A 15,929-nucleotide genomic window follows, 5' to 3' on the forward strand; every position below is an offset into this window, starting at 1 on the left:
GGATGAATGCTTTCAAGTAAGACGAATAAAAATGAAATGAAATTAGAAAAAAAATAGAAGCACTTAAGAAACTTAATTGTTGCTGAAAGAATTCTAATCTGATGGCGTAGAAAGAATTTAATTAAACTCTAAAAAAAAATAAATAACACATTGGCCTTTCTCCTATGAAAATGATATCTCTTGTTGTTTATCAGCTATTCCTTGACCTGCAAATTAGTAGTGGTTAAATGGTCTATTATTTTTCTCACTTTGGTTATTATATGTTGCTGCTGGTGAGATTATTTGTGGAGCAATTACTGGTGAGATAACCATTAAGACTGTGCAGATAGAAATGTGGTCTCATATGTGCCCCTGTTCATTTGGGTGGGAAAACGAGAAGGACCTAACTTAAATCTGACAGATTCAAAATCAGTGCTCCTTCTATAGCAGAATACACTATTCTAAAAGCAAATGTTTAGAAGGACAGTCATCATCATATGTATCAAATGCTAAATGCCCTTATAGAGATGAAAAGTGGCCAATGGGGTAAGGCATTACCTAGGAAGAAGTGGATGGAGAATTGTTTGGAAGGGAGCATTGCAAAAAGATGACCCAATAGTTCTTTCACATCATGCAATGAATTAGCAGGAATGGAATTCTGTTAGCTCTGACCCAAAGCTAACAGAAGACACGATATTTTGGACAAACCTGTACATTTTTTCATGTTTTTTCCCCTCCAGCCCCGTCACGTGTTCAACATGCTAAAGAAATATGTCCGTGCTGAACAGAAAGACAGGCAGCACACCCTAAAGCATTTTGAACATGTTCGCATGGTGGATCCAAAGAAAGCTGCCCAGATCCGGTCCCAGGTAAGCAGAGTGCGGTCATCACGCAGCTTGGAAAAGCTAGTGTTCTTGCTCTTTTCATCTTTAGCTATTCCCAGAGTAGCTATGGTGTTGGACCTCTAAAGTGAGAATTCTTCAGTACCTGGTGAATTCTGAAGGTTAATGTTAGGACACCGTGTGGTTTGGCACTCTCTGAGTTATGAAAATAACAAAGAATATAAAAATCTTAAGTGTCTGCTGCTACTGATTCTTAAGGAGCCATTTCACACTCTGATGACTAAAATGAAGAAAACGAAAATTGTGTAAACCGAAACCGCTAAAATCTGGTTCACACTAAACTGAGGACAACCTATAAACTCTATTTAGATTGTAATGCTTGGATGTAACGTGAGACTAAATGAAGCTTTGTAGTGCTAAGTGTTACACTTCCCCATTTTTAAAGCTTGACAACTGGGATCTATTTCTGAAAATCTGAAATTTTACACTTCCTTAAACAGAAGAATTTTTCAAATATCTCTCATGAAATATCCAGTCAAATTAAGTAAGATGTGATCCTATCTATTGGAAAATTTGCGAAGACATATATTTAGGGCATCAGAGATTATTTAGGAATTTCAATATAAGGAATCAGAGTTGGACAAAAATTACCTTTTCAATTGGTTTTATATTGTATGTTTACAAGCATACAATATAATGGGAAGTTTAAAGCAGCTCCAAAGTTAAAGAACAAAAAATGAGAACACAAGAAAAATAAAGATGCTCTTACAGGTTCAAAGTTCCAGAAGCATTTTGTCAGTTCTATTGGGGAAGTTTGTATCTGTCTTCAGTGCTTGGTAAGGAAAGTAACTATTTCTTACTCCAGAGATGGTTTACTTGGAGCTGTCATCCTTTGCTGCAGGTCATGACACACCTCCGTGTGATTTATGAGCGCATGAACCAGTCTCTCTCCCTGCTCTACAATGTTCCTGCCGTGGCCGAGGAAATTCAGGATGAAGTTGGTGAGTGAGCTCTTCTTTTGATGCTATGTATATAAACATGTCTTCCTCCTGGAGGAAGGTACCAGGGAACTGAGTTCGTCTGCATCAGGATCCACCAGTGTTACCTAATACGTGGAAGGAAAGAGTAGATTACCTTTTACAGTGAAATTCTCGAGGGCAGAACTAGCTTTCATCTTAACTATCACATCAGGTCTTAACTATGCAGACTTACAAAGGCGGGAGAATGTACTTGACTTTTGGTCTGTTTGTGGGATAATGAGCAACTTGTTACTGGATTATACTTGTCAACAATCCTCTAATTTAGACAGTCTTCTAAGTATCACCTTATGATGCTTTCGTACTTTACAGTTTACTAAAAACAACCCTTTCTCCATCTCTTAATTCTTTATTATCACAAGCTTATGAGTGGTATGATAGTCCTATTTTTCAGGTAAAGAAACTCAAGCTTAACAACCTTAGAAACTTGCCTATGTCACATATATCCCGGGGAGCACAGGACTCTCCATAATGAGTCCTGCCCTTTGTTAACTGGCTTGGAGGTAGACGTGGGTTATCTGAAATCAGAACACCCAGGATGGTGTAGATGGGTGTGCTGAGGCAAGAATTCCTGCTTTGAAGTGCCCAAAATACCACTTGGCCTGATTTTTACATTTCATGCCAATACCATTCTGCTCTTTTTTTCCGAACTTAGTAATGCCTTGCAAGTGTTGGTTGTATTACTATCAAGTATTTGGCACTTATCAGATGATAATGGTCTGTTCAGTATTGAGTATTAGTGTATGGAATCATTTCTATAAGAAATGAATGTTCTTGTTAGATGTTTATCGGATAGATATTTGTAAGGAAACTTTAAAAGACTGTGTATTAAATAAGTATAAGAAAGTTCTCCAATAAGTTGTAGAAGAGACAAAATCAAAGAAATCATCACATTATTAGGAACTGAAGCTCACATCTTCTAGCAGAATGTGTTTTTTGCCTTATAGCCATCTTAACAAGCTTATTTTCATAAGCAACTTCAACTGAGGTGTTGCCAGTAATACGAAACTGTAGAGGAGCACGCCATTGCCAAGGACTAGAATATTTCACTCTCACCCAGTAATTACATTCGACTCTAATTAAATTATCAGAACTTTTTATTGAGCAAAATACTGCTGAAAACAGTGGCCACTAATGAGTCACAGTTCCACAGAACAGATGGTGATTCAGATATCCTGAGTATTACAAAATGCCCCAGAATGGGGCCACGCACAAAACATCAAATCTCAGTGACAGGGAGACTATTCAGATAATTAGAGTCACAGTTTTTTCTGTAGAAAAACTATTCAGTCGAATTAAGAGCATGTTACTTTAAAAAATAGGTTGTCATTCTAAATATACTGAACACCAAATCCTGAAAGATAATTTTTACAATTTTTATTTTTTTGCCTCCCTTTTTAAATGGCTGTTTCCTGGGGGAAGAGAAGCTTGCATAAATGAACTTCAATTAAATAGGTCTGTGGAGCATTTGGGACCCTAACATCAAAGCAAAAGAAGAGCACCCCCTAGGGAGAATGGCTTTTCTGGGCTGAGTTTAGTTGTCTTACATAGTTCTTCATTTGAAGGAACATTTTAAAATAATTTACTTTTAAAGTAGGAATCCAGATGAAACAAGATTGGCCATGGGTGCTAATTGTTTAAGCTGAGTGCTGGGGGGTTTTTTTTTGTTTTTTTGTTTTTTTGTTCTAATTGAAGTACAGTCAGTTACAATGTGTCAGTTTCTGGTGTACAGCAGTGTCCCAGTCATGCATATACATACATATATTCATTTTTGTTTAAGCTGAGTGGAAGTTCTCTGTGGTATCTTCTACTTTTTTTTAAGCTTCATTTATTTATTAAGTTTTTAAATTGAAGTATAATCAGTTTACAATGCTGTGTCAATTTCTGGTGTACAACATAATATTTCAGTCCTACATATACATACATATATTACTTTCCATATTCTTTTTCAATCCTCTTTACTTTTTCATACACTTGAAATTTTCCATAATAGAAGTTGTTGTTTTCTTAGCTTCCTTTCTATAGAGGCTCTTCACAGACTTCTTCCAGTGTGTATCTGGTACATTTAATGGTTTCTGATGAAATGCTTTGTCATCAGTCTGATTTGCAACATCTGCCTATTCTGTTTGTAATCAGACTTTAGATTTGGAGTTAGTTCAGTGTCAATAAGAAGGATACTAAAATTCAGAGCTGCTGGTAAAAGGACAAGATCCAAAAGAACCTACAGATGTATGTTTTTTATATGAAAGTTTGTGCTTATAAATGCAGGCAACTAGGGTATGTTTAATGCAGTAAACATCTGGAGAGAAATACAATAATTTTGTTAAATAAGGGTAATAGTTGTTCAGGAGAGGAACGGTTTTCACTAGTCCCAAGGAACTGCCAGGATCTTTCATGACACGGGTCTGCTTGCTTCCGTTGATTTATGCTCCCACGAGGGTAGAATTCTCTGTTATGGGTAAAAACCATTAAGAACCTAGCCACACCAGAAAGAAAAGGGTGAATGTGGGAATTGGCATCAAATCTGTTAAGAACCGTGAAGTGTGACTGACTAGAGCCTAGTGGGGCTTTCCTGTAATTCACACAAATGCAGCATATGATCTAGTGACAACTGGTGAATTCAGCAACAGCGCCCCCGAGTTACAGCTGAAGAAACTGAACCTTAGATAGAGGTCACTAACTTGCCCTTAACAGACAGTGAAGTGATGAAAGTGGAATTGGAGCCAGGGTCTGCACGAGTCCAAAATTCATGCTCTCTCTGCTACCCATTCTCCTCTCCCAGGCAGAATTTTCTTCTACTGAACCTCAGGGTCTAAAGCACCATGTATCCACCTCCAGTACTGTACTCTGCTTTGTATTCATTGTTTGTTTACATGTCCACCACCACCCCCTTTCCTGTGAGCTTTTCCAAAACATGTCATGGTCATGCTTGTATCTTCGGGATCCAACAGAGAACCTGGTACTCTGTAGGTGTCAGTGAGCATAGACTAGGTTGAAGCGAATCCCCAGGCTACACGGTAGATGCTCCTTAGGTTAGGTTGATCAGGTGGACTCCTCCAGAACCCTGAAGACCCACCCTGAGCACCCTCCGCAGCACCTAGCGTAGCGTTGCACAGAACAGATCTCTTTCCTCAGTCACAGCATTCTCCAAAGCTGTAATTGATCAAGCCAGCAAAGTGGGTGCAGTTGGCAAAGGTATCAAAATAAAGAAGAAAGCAGAGGTCTCAGGTCCTAATGAATTACATGTTACACTGTTGTCCTCTATGGTTTGCATGCCCCTCTGCTATTTGATGATCTGCCCAATTCAGATACCTTGACACCTGACTAATTATGTATATTGTCTGGTTTGACTCTCCCATCAAGCGGCATCTGAGGCTGTTTGTTTGATGTGCTCCACCAAGAAATATGAATTATCAAAACTACTCTATTAGTTTTATAAAAGTTTGTCTTTTATTACTTTGTAATGATTTTTCAGTTCAGTTTGACTTATTATTATGTCCAGGTTCCTAGGCACAGTCATTTATTACTTAATGTTTTCCTTTAAAAAAAAAAAAGTGTTTGCCTACAAATTTTCTGCAAAGAAAGGCTTAAGGCGTTGTTTGTAGAGGTGGGAAAAAAAATCCTCTTATTCATTTTAAATAGCTGTTTAGGATTTTATTTTTTTCCATTCAGCAAATGATAGAATCATTAATTTAAGGAAAATATGCCTCTTTTTCAATGTCCGTATGTGTTTTACTCATCTTCTAACCCTTCAAAAAGGCAGAATGCCTTCATCTCTACTATTGTTCCTTCGCACCTTTGCTTTGGCAATATGCTGTTTAAAATGATTGGGGGTTTTTTTACCCTTTGTAATCTTTCTTAAATCTCTGCTAAAAGGATTCTAGTCTTCTGTCAGCACTGGGGTTATTTATCAAAGTGTTTCATTTTGCAGCTACCTCAAGGCTAAAAATGGCAACTCTCAACTCGGAGACGGCTGTTTCGCAGAATGCTATAATAACCAATTTCTGAGAAAGGCATACTTGTTTCATACCCTGGGGGAGCAGCTCTTTTAGCATTCAGAAAATTAGTCCAAACATGAATTATTATAAACCAGATGTTGGAAGGGTCTCTGGCTGAGCAAATCCAGTGAATGGGGTGGGACTGAAAAATGTGTCCAGAGATCAAAAAACTCAAGTTAATGAAAGAATGCTTATAATTTCTTATTACAATTTGACTGTGTCCTCTTGATAAAATCTTCTCCTCTTTGGGGAAAATATAGCATGTTTATTTCAAGGACAGTGTTTCCATTCTCTGTTCCTAATAAACCTATTAATTTTGGGATTTAATGAATCCAACGTTGTCTAGGTTTAAAATAGAATATTTGTAGCGCTTGCCAGACCAAAAACAAAAAATGGAACATCCATTACTACTGAGAATTTTAAGTATCTTGTGTATAATTGTTAGTCAAGGAAGGGCATCAGGGAGAAAAAAATTGGAAAAGTAAATAAAATGAGAGAACTGTTAACTTTTTCCGTTCTTATTGTTTTTCATAAGAATGACTTAAGTATATGTAGATTTTATATTTTACAGCTGATTTAAGTATTTGGAAATAAGGACATGTATTTGTATCATAAATTTCCAAAATCATGTTCTTCCTTTAATTTTACAATAGTCTTAGAGCTCCTTATTCACATTTTCTCCAATATTATTACCTGAATTACAGGTATGACCAGGGTTTATTTGCCTACCTCTAAGTGTGTATCTTTGTCACTCTCTTAGCAAGACAGTTACTCTTCCAAAATAGAACCACTCATTTTATAAACAAGAAAATGAAAAACGTTGTCAAGTGAACCTACGTATAAGTGTACTAATCCTCAAAATGGGAAAGTATACTATAATGATAGCACCCTGGTTTTCTGACGCTTTGACCGCCATGTTGAAATGTCTTAAAATAGCAAAATATAGGACACGTCAATGCCAGTGAGTTCATACCTTAGACCCAACTGGTCTGTAAAAGCCCTTAAGCATTTAACTCAACCATAGTGGTTAGTTTAGTGCTTTGTAGACATTTAGCTCTCTATACCTCTTTTGAATATGCTATGTAAGTTACCTTTTTCTTAGGAGTTTAATCACATATATATAAATCTAATGTTTGTGTCATTCAGATGATCTACAGAAGTCATTGATAAGGTCCTTTAAAAGCTGACATATGTAACTTGACATATGGAAATTATTGACGTGGAAGTTATTCAGGAAAACAACATCAATTTCACTGAATAATTTTTATAATATTCCCCTCTGGCAAACAGCTATTTTCTGTATTTCTAATCCATAATTTTAAAGGGGAAGCCAATGCTTTAGCAATATTAAAAAAGAATGTACTTCCTAGGAAGAATGAATGTCAAAAGGTTTAATTTAAAACAAATAAACATAATCTCTGCTGTTCTAGCAGATGGATTATAGACACTAATATGTATAATTCAAGATGGTACATTGATCTTGTTTCTTGCAATCCAGGTGGACACTGGCAGTCCTTAGATGACTTAAATACAAACCACATTGTTCACCTCATGCCATTGCACTGGCTTACTCTGGATTATGTTTTCGGTCTGAATAAATAAGTGGTGTCTATTAAAAATCCTTTGCCTAGTTTTGAATTGGGCTGTTTGCCTTTTTATTATGGAGTTGTAAAAGTCCTTTATAGATTCTGGATACTAAGCTATCAAATATATGATTTGAAAATATTATCTCCCTTTCTGTAGGTTTTCTTTCTACTTTCTTGATATCCTCTGAACATGCAAAATTGTAAAACTTTGGTGAAGTCTGTTTTATCAATTTTTTGGTTACTGTTGGTTGTGCTTTAGTATTATATCTATGATCCATTGCCAGTCCAAGGTCAAAATATTTATATCTATGTTTTTTTCTAAGAGTTTTCTAGTTTAGCTCTTACAGTTAGATCTTTGATTCATTTTGAGTTAACTTTTATATAAGGTGAAGTAAGGATCCAACTTCATTCTTTTGCATGTGGATTTCCAGTATCCCAGCACCATTTGCTGAAAAAACTATTCTTTCTGCCTTGAATGGTCTTGAAACCCTTGTAAAATATCAGTTGACCAGAGATATGGGTTTTATTTCTTGCTGTCTGTTCTATCCCTTTGATCTGTATGTCCATCCTTATTACAGCCTCCCACCATTTGATTAGTGTAGCTCTGTAGAAAGTTTTGGAATCAGGAAATGTGAGTCTTCCACCTTTGTTCTTTTTCGAGATTGTTTTGCCTATTCAGAGTCCCTTGCTTTTCCATATGAATTTTAAAGTCTTTTTTCCGCGTATCTGCAAAAAAAAAAAAAAGATAGTTGAAATTTTAATAGGGATTTCATTGAGTCTATAGACCAATTCCAGGAGTATTCCTATTGTAATTTATTAAATGAAGTTTTTAAAGCCCTGTCACTACTTGAAGAGATACTACAAGATGATTCCACTTTGACCCCATTCAGGAGTGTCAAGGTTCAAAAACAACAGGAAAATTGATGTAGCACATTGTCACCTTTTACTCCGAATTTTGTGAACTTTACCTTAAATCGTGATTACTGTGACACACTGGTGGTTTGGGTCTGTCTTTATGCCATTCTCTGATGGGTGGGGGCCCCGGGGCATGGAGGCATTGCCCCCGACACCAAGCTCTGCAGGTGCCTGTGAGGCCCCAGTGTGCTTCCAGGTTTCTTCTTAACTCACCAGTTCTTACGCAGGGCCCTGCGATTTGAATCAAAATCCAAAAAGAAGTCCTAACTAAAATGACTGGGGCGTGAAGTCAGACCACAGTGGTGGCTCCTAGACCACTTCTGGCAGGAAACTCTACAGCAGATGTGTCCTGATTTTTTTTTTTTTTTTTTTTTTTTTTAGCATAGTCTGGAGAGCAACCAATGATTTTACACTGAATGAGGGTTGGTTATTTTGTTTTTCACAAGCAGCTGCCTTCAAGGTTCATATTTTAAAAGAGGGGGAATAATTGTAGTGATATTTGCCACCTGAATATAGAGATGTGTTCAAATTGAGATTAATTTTGAAATCTGTTTCCACAAAGTCTAACTGGGAAAGAGATGAGTGTGTTTGCACGTGAGAAAGAGTTGGGAAGGAAGGTTCACTTGCCTCTTGCTCTGCAAGTCAGAAACAAATTTTGCAGTGCAGTCCCTGTCGAATAAGCTCCATTACTCTTTGTTAACTTCTCCTGCCATGTGCGCTTAGAGCCTGCTTTAGAAAGGCAGTGCCAGCCAGTGGGCTATCATGTCTCATCCAAAATAGGACATCAGTCTGTGAACCCATTCCAGATTACAAAGCATGTGTCCAAAAGAATGTTGATTCACCTAATCAAAAAATAGATAAAAAACAAATTTCTTCTGTATAGCACACAGAACTATATTCAATATCTTGGAATAACCTTTAATGAAAAAAAATACGAAAATGAATATATGTATATATATATGCATGATGGGACATTGTGCTGTACACTGGAAATTGACACACTGTAACTAACTATATTTCAGTTTAAAAAAAAAAAAAAGCACTATTCAGAAAAAGTCTTTTGGATTTGGGGTGAGAAACATGCTCCAAAAGCCAAGGTTAGGGTGTTGTTTAATTTCAGCCACTGTTGATAGAGCTGTTGACCTAAGGTGGTGAATTTAAAATAGCCTATTTAATGTGTTTACTTCTTTAATAAATATATTTATTTACATGTGCTCATGAAAGCATGAGTTAAATCTTACTTCTTTGAAACCGCAAACGGTGACTACTTGTATTGTCTCCTGCACGTCTCTGTATCTTTGCCTTTGGCCTGGATGGTATTTAGAGAGTCTGCCCATCCCCTGAGAGCAGATAGAGGAACTCTGTGTTCCTCTGCTTCCTCTTTAAACACTGAACTTCATAAAGCTGCCCCTCAGGCCCGTGGAGACCAGGCAGACCTTGCCATGTTAGAGAAGGAAGAAGGGCCAGCTGCAGGCCCCGTGCCTCTCAGAAGCGAGAGCCTGAGCCAGCCTGGCCTTGGCAAACGAGTCACTCCTTCTCCTCCAGAGGCTGGCTTAGTGAAGGGGAGCTCTGAAGCTGCAGCGATCTGCTTCTGAAGCTTTGCCAAGTTAGAAAGGAACTTCCTGGGGCATGAAGAACGGAGAGCTGGGAGTGCAAAAGGGAACATATCATATTAACATGATTAAGCCTGTTAGCGTTTTACACTATTTTTATTTAAGGAACCCTAGAGGCAAACCAAATTTCACCTTCTAGGTTTTAGGCAGGAGGTAGGAGATGTTGAGAGGAAACTGCTGTTTGAAATTCTAAATTACTCTTGTCAAAACCTGCCTTCATTTTGTTGATGATTACTGAGGCCTGAAATAATTAAAATCGGTTTATGCTCAAATCATAGTGAACATGTTTGATAGAAAGGAAAGTTGCCAATCATGCCCCTTTTGATGTGACATATACCATAAGAAAAGTATCATGTATGTTAGCCAGACTTGAAAGCATAGTCATTCATAATGGGACCTTTATTACATTAAAACTTTTTTTTCACACTACTCTGTATAAAATAAACAACAAGGACCTACTGTATGGCGCAGGGAGCTATATTCAGTATTTTGTAATATCCTATAATGAAAAAGAATATGTATATGTATAACTGAGTCACCTTGCTGTACACCTGAAACTAACACAACATTGTGTATCAACTATACTTCAATTAAAAAAAAACTTTTTCTTTACCTCATGACTATGACCAGATAACATATGCTTCTTGCTATTTATAAGGTTGCAAAATGATATCAAAAAGCAGTTTTCTGAAGTTTTCATATGTGAAACTTCAGTAAGAGCTATAATTGTTAAATTGTTACAGCTTTCTGATCAAACAGCTTTTGTCAAATAAAAAGAAAACTAACAGATATCACTAGGTAAACGTCTTGGTTCTTAGTCCCCACTCAAATAATTTGAAGGACGTCTTAGAGGGTTTCAAAAGTGTATACATACAGTGCTCACTTCAGCAGCACATACACTAAATTGGAACAATACAGAAAAGGTTAATTTGGCTCCCGTACAAGTATGAGATGCAAATTTGTGAAATGTTCCGTATTTTAATTTGACTTAAGTGTCTAGAGTAATAAATTTATAGAGACTGAAGATAAAATGGTGGTACAAGAACACTCATTTGAATAGATACGTGCACCCCAGTGTTCATAGCAGCATTATTTACGACTGCCAAGATATGGTCAGGGCCTGGGAGGAGAAGGGAATGAAGAGTTAGTCTGTAATGAGAAGACGGTTTCAGTTTTGGAAGATGAAAAAGTTCTAGAGATGGATGATGGTAATGGTTTCACGACAGTGTGAATGTACGTAATGCCCCACTTGAAATGGTTAAAATAGCAACGTTTGTGTTATATATATTTTATCACAATAAAAGAAGAGTATATATGTGTATGTACGTTCGTATCATTTGCCATTGCGAATAGCAAGGGCATTCAGGAATTGACCGAGGATGTTGGATCCTCAATAAGTGTTTGTTATTTTTTCACTGGAGTATAGCTGATTTACAGTGCTGTGTTAGCTTCAGGTGTACAGCAAAGTGATTCAGTTATGCATATATATATGTATATATATATATATATTCTTTTTCAGATTCTTTTCCATTTAGGTAATTGCAAGATATGAATATAGTCCCCTGTGCTATAAAGTAGGTCCTTGTTGTTTCTCTGTTTTCTGTACAGTAGTGTGTGTCTGTTCATTGCCCACCATATTCCAGATTCTGTGCTCATCCCCAGGTATTTTGCAGGTATAGGGCACAGTCTTTCCTACTCAAATAACTTAGAATCTGCTTGGGGAGACTCTGCATAAAAACAGGTGAGAGAGCTGCCGCTCTCATTAAGGTGAGGGACGCTGATCACGGTGTCTCTTGGCATCAGGCCGTATCATCTGGCAGCCATTCCTCACTTCCGCCATCACTCACTGAAGATAATTAGAGGAGAAGGGAACCTAGTTTTCAGCCGGCTCAGCCCCATCATTTCACTGGCTCCAAGAAACTGTGACATGCCCAAGGTCGTGCATCTGATTAGTGAGACCAAAGGCCAAATCTCTTCTGCTGCCTCTGTATCCAGTGGTGTTTGCTCTGCATCCCTGCTGATGCCAAGTTAAACACAGCTGGATTCTGGAAGCTATTTATTCAGCTTCAGCACCTGTTCTTTTAAAATAATACAGGCGCAAGAAATGTCCCTTTTTTCGCGTATATGACTCAGTAATAAGACTCTTCCTAAGGGAAAGACTCAGCACCCTTGAATGCTTAAGACAACGCAAAGGTATTTTTAAGGACGGTAGCGTCAGCAACATTGCACATGTTCCAGGATTTTTGGTTACATTCGTGTTCTGCGTTTACTTAGAAGTCATACGTGAACTCACAAAAAATGACAACAAGTGTGCCTTCTGCATGATTGCCATGAGGTGTTTCTGGGCAGGACAAGCATAAATTCCTCTGAAAACACAAGGCAGTAATCCTCAGCCAGGTCTTACCCATTCGTGAGAGATCAGGCTTTATGAGTTCAGCCCTGTGAATGTCGCTGGCTGAAACCCTTCAAATTGCGCACGTTATTAGGTCATCTCCTGAGCCAGGGGAAGGAGTCGTTTTCATGGCTGTGCAGACACAGTTCGTGTGTTTTCACTCAGATATATTTAGAAAAGAGAATAGAAGAGGAAAGAAAAAGAATTTGATGAAAGGGTTTGTGGATGTTTTTTTCTAAGTTTATATCATTCCTCTGTCGTCTTTTTGATGACTAGCTTTGCTTTATTTCTCTTCTTTCTTCTTTTTTAAGAGTCATTTGATCCTCAGAATGATCCTGGGCAGCCAAAGCAAATGGTTTCTCCCTGTCTTCTCCTTCATGAGCCTAGCTTTCCCAGAAGCTGATCTCACTGTCCACAGCCCTGGGTACCTTTATGTGTGTTGTTCCATCTCCCTGCAAGCCCCTGCCCAGTCTCGCCTACTGAGATTTCATTGAGCTTCCAAAACCCCAACTCTCATGTCACCTCTGACTTTAAATTATAAAGCGTACAAATTATAAGCACTTGGAGGGTGTGAATCAAATTTCTTGTGCCTTTGTTTCTCCTGAAACAAATTACTAGGTACAAGTAAGTATTGCAATACCTGTCTTCAAGAGATTCTTCAGTTAGAAGAACTGTGGTTCTTGGACCTGCAGCTCAGTGTCCCCTGGAAACTTGCTAGAAATTCACATTCTCTGGCCCCACCCCTGACCTCCTGAATCAGCAATATTGGGTTGAGAGATCAGTGATCTAGCTTTTAACAAGCTGCCCAAGTGACTCTGATGCGTGCGAAACTTTGAGAATGACTGATTTAGAATGTATTCAACTTCCAAAACGTAAATAAATAGGTGAGGCTCGATTCTAGCATACCAATAAGCCAGTTAGATTTACCCATACTCTTCTGTCCAACATCCACAGGGTAAAAACTATATGCCACCAAAAAAATGGTTAAGGCGAAAACCTTAACCATTTGATTAATAATGTGTTTGATTAATTTGTAAAATACAGCAGTGTTGCTCCACAGAAGAAGATACGTAATTGCAGAATAGTTCAGGTAAAAAGACGCACGATTCTCATGCATGATTAAATAGTACCAATCAAAAGCTTATTTCTCAAACTGTCAAACTGGTAATTTTGAAAATCTATCATACCTTGTCATAACATGGGTAAGTGAAAAGGAGACTCAAAAGCAGTAGAAGGGTGTAACCTTATGAGACTACTTGACTACCAAATACATTAAATGCACAGCCCTTTCTAATTTGACACCATATTCCCCCAGATACCCTGGCCCACCTGTGGAGAGGGGAGGGGCACCTCCCCTGTGACTTGATTTCCCTCAGTACCATTTATATCTTTTGATAAGCATCACTACTTTTAATATCACTGCAAAGAAAGGACAAATGACAGGCAGCAGACTTGGCTTCGTCTTCTCAGACTCTTCAGTTTCTTTTTCTCTCAATTTGAGGTTCAGTGCCCCTAAAATTATAGGGAAATTACATGTGATGTTGGCTGGAGACGGAACGTTTCAAGGAACTTCAGGTGGAAATGGTTTAAGCCCTCAGTCTAAGTGATCAATGGAAGTGTTAGACCATCTCTGGTTTCTTCTTACAAGGTTTTAGAGCCTGTGATAACCCTAGAGCTCTCAATTTCTACGTAATTCTGTTAAAAAAACAAAACAAAACAAAACAAAACTCCTTCCTAATGCACTATTGCTGCCTTCCCTTCCTGTTTTTTAGGATAGTTGTTGTCTGTCAAAACAAGGACTTGGCAACAACAAAAAAATTTTTTAATACCAAAAATGAACACTTGGAGCAAACCAACCCAATTTAAGAGTTTTGAGGGTAATCACAATAATTACAGAAACGATCCCTCCCTTTCCTGCTAAGAGTCAGTCTGAAAAGTTTCCAAACTGCTGTTGGCAGTGTCACTTATCATGAGTAAAACAGCAGAAAGAAGCTGTTACAAGAAAAGGAGGAGTAGGTGGGGTGCGGGGGAGGTGCCTTTTTAGTCCGGTACTCAGGCCCTGCCACGATGTATTTCAAGTTTACGGGCTAAGTCTGCTTTATTTCTCTCACCTTCCTTTTGGCAGGAAACCAATTGCTCAACACTGAGCGCCTTCTCTCCATCTTGAGGGAGAAACTTTCTTATACCTGACGTATCTCTTTTGGGTATAAGAGGAGAAGTCAAGGTGAGACTGTCTACAGAGTTATTACTAAAACAAAATTATCTAGGGGGAAAAAAAAAGACCTAAATATCCTGTCTATTGATTAACACGTGTCCGTTTGTAAGTCAAACATTGTGTGAATATATGCGAGAGATCTTGCTTGCTTTCTAGATCTCTTTGATGTGAAATAAAGAGAGGGGTGCCTCCCCGCATTCAGTGTGCACCTGCACCCATGCTTCTGCCCACACTTCTTCAAGGGAGCAGCAACGTGGAATCAAGCCTCTCCGTTTTCAGATTAAGGGTTCTAGGTGATTAAGTGGTTTGATCAAAATCAGAGACTAAATGTGCAATAAAAGTGGTCAAGGCCCAGGGGGTTCACCATGTCTTGCCAAAGCCCTTCAGAGATCAAAGCGGGTCTTCAGATACTTGGATGTGAAAAAACGAAACCCTTTTTCTTTAAAACAAACAAACAGACAACAGAGAGGGCATAGTAGAGCAGACCTGGGAGCCCTCTGTGGGAGTCTGAGTCTGGCTGCTCTAGTTTTCTGTACGGCCTTGTTAATCTGGACCAGAGGTCCTTGGAACCCACTGAGAAGACAGGCTAGTGCGATGAGCTCATCCCTCAGCCTGAACCTTCTTCACTGCTCTGGGTGATTTCTGTGCCTTTATGCATCAGCCGTGGACAGAGAACAGTCTCTGGCATTTGCTGTCTTCAGTTTGGTTACTGTACGTCCTTGGATGTGAAAGGCACCTGTGAGCTCATCCAACGCCCTTCCTATGGAAATTGTTATTCTGGAAGCCATTGATTCTTAATGTGCTCTTGGGGCCAAGGGAAGCCCAATAATTTGGAGGCATTCTTGTTAAAAAGGCAGATTCCTGGACTCCACCTCTGTTTTGTAGAAATCTTCATTTTCCTGGCCTCCCCAGGTGATTCTTAAATACTCAAAAGTTTAAAAACTCCTGCTTATATGAAATAGCAAAAATACAAGGATTCTTACCCACTTAGATTATATCTATGCTGATCTTGAACATAGAAGAATAGCAGTTGTTGTCATTGAAAACTAACATGCCCTGGTAAATTAGCCCTGTGGATTTCTGGTGGTGCTTATTTCCAAAGCTGTGATTGTGTAATATATTAAAGTGAAGCGTTATTAACTTTCAAGTTCAAATTCATTGAGAATTTGTTTAGATGTGACTGCGTTGATGGCTAATTTTATTTATCCAAGTTAAGACTTCTTATTATGAAAAGGGATTTCATAAACTGCTTATTAACTTCGATTAACTATATCTAAAAGGAGGAATGAGCAGTCCAGGTGTAGGGCAGACTTCAGTCAGAAAAGGGCTATCTTTCCTAACGTTTTCCCCCT

The 15,929-nt window shown here is 38.3% G+C and overlaps 1 protein-coding gene and 1 non-coding gene across 7 annotated transcripts in view; both read left to right on the top strand.

Annotated features, from left to right (window-relative positions):
• APP (amyloid beta precursor protein) overlaps positions 1 to 15,929 on the top strand; it is a 259,837-nt gene that overhangs the window by 198,771 nt on the left and 45,137 nt on the right. For all 6 annotated transcript variants that reach the window (XM_032476915.1, XM_032476919.1, XM_032476923.1 and 3 more), the window contains 2 exons: positions 720 to 848; positions 1,723 to 1,822. In XM_032476915.1, coding sequence (XP_032332806.1) covers positions 720 to 848; positions 1,723 to 1,822 — 229 coding nt within the window. The remainder of the gene's footprint in view (positions 1 to 719; positions 849 to 1,722; positions 1,823 to 15,929) is intronic.
• Positions 10,846 to 10,951, top strand: LOC116666879. Its single transcript, XR_004323683.1, has one exon. It is a non-coding gene; the product is annotated as a U6 spliceosomal RNA (small nuclear RNA).

This window comes from Camelus ferus, chromosome 1, assembly GCF_009834535.1.
Source record: "Camelus ferus isolate YT-003-E chromosome 1, BCGSAC_Cfer_1.0, whole genome shotgun sequence".
Taxonomy (NCBI): domain Eukaryota; kingdom Metazoa; phylum Chordata; class Mammalia; order Artiodactyla; family Camelidae; genus Camelus; species Camelus ferus.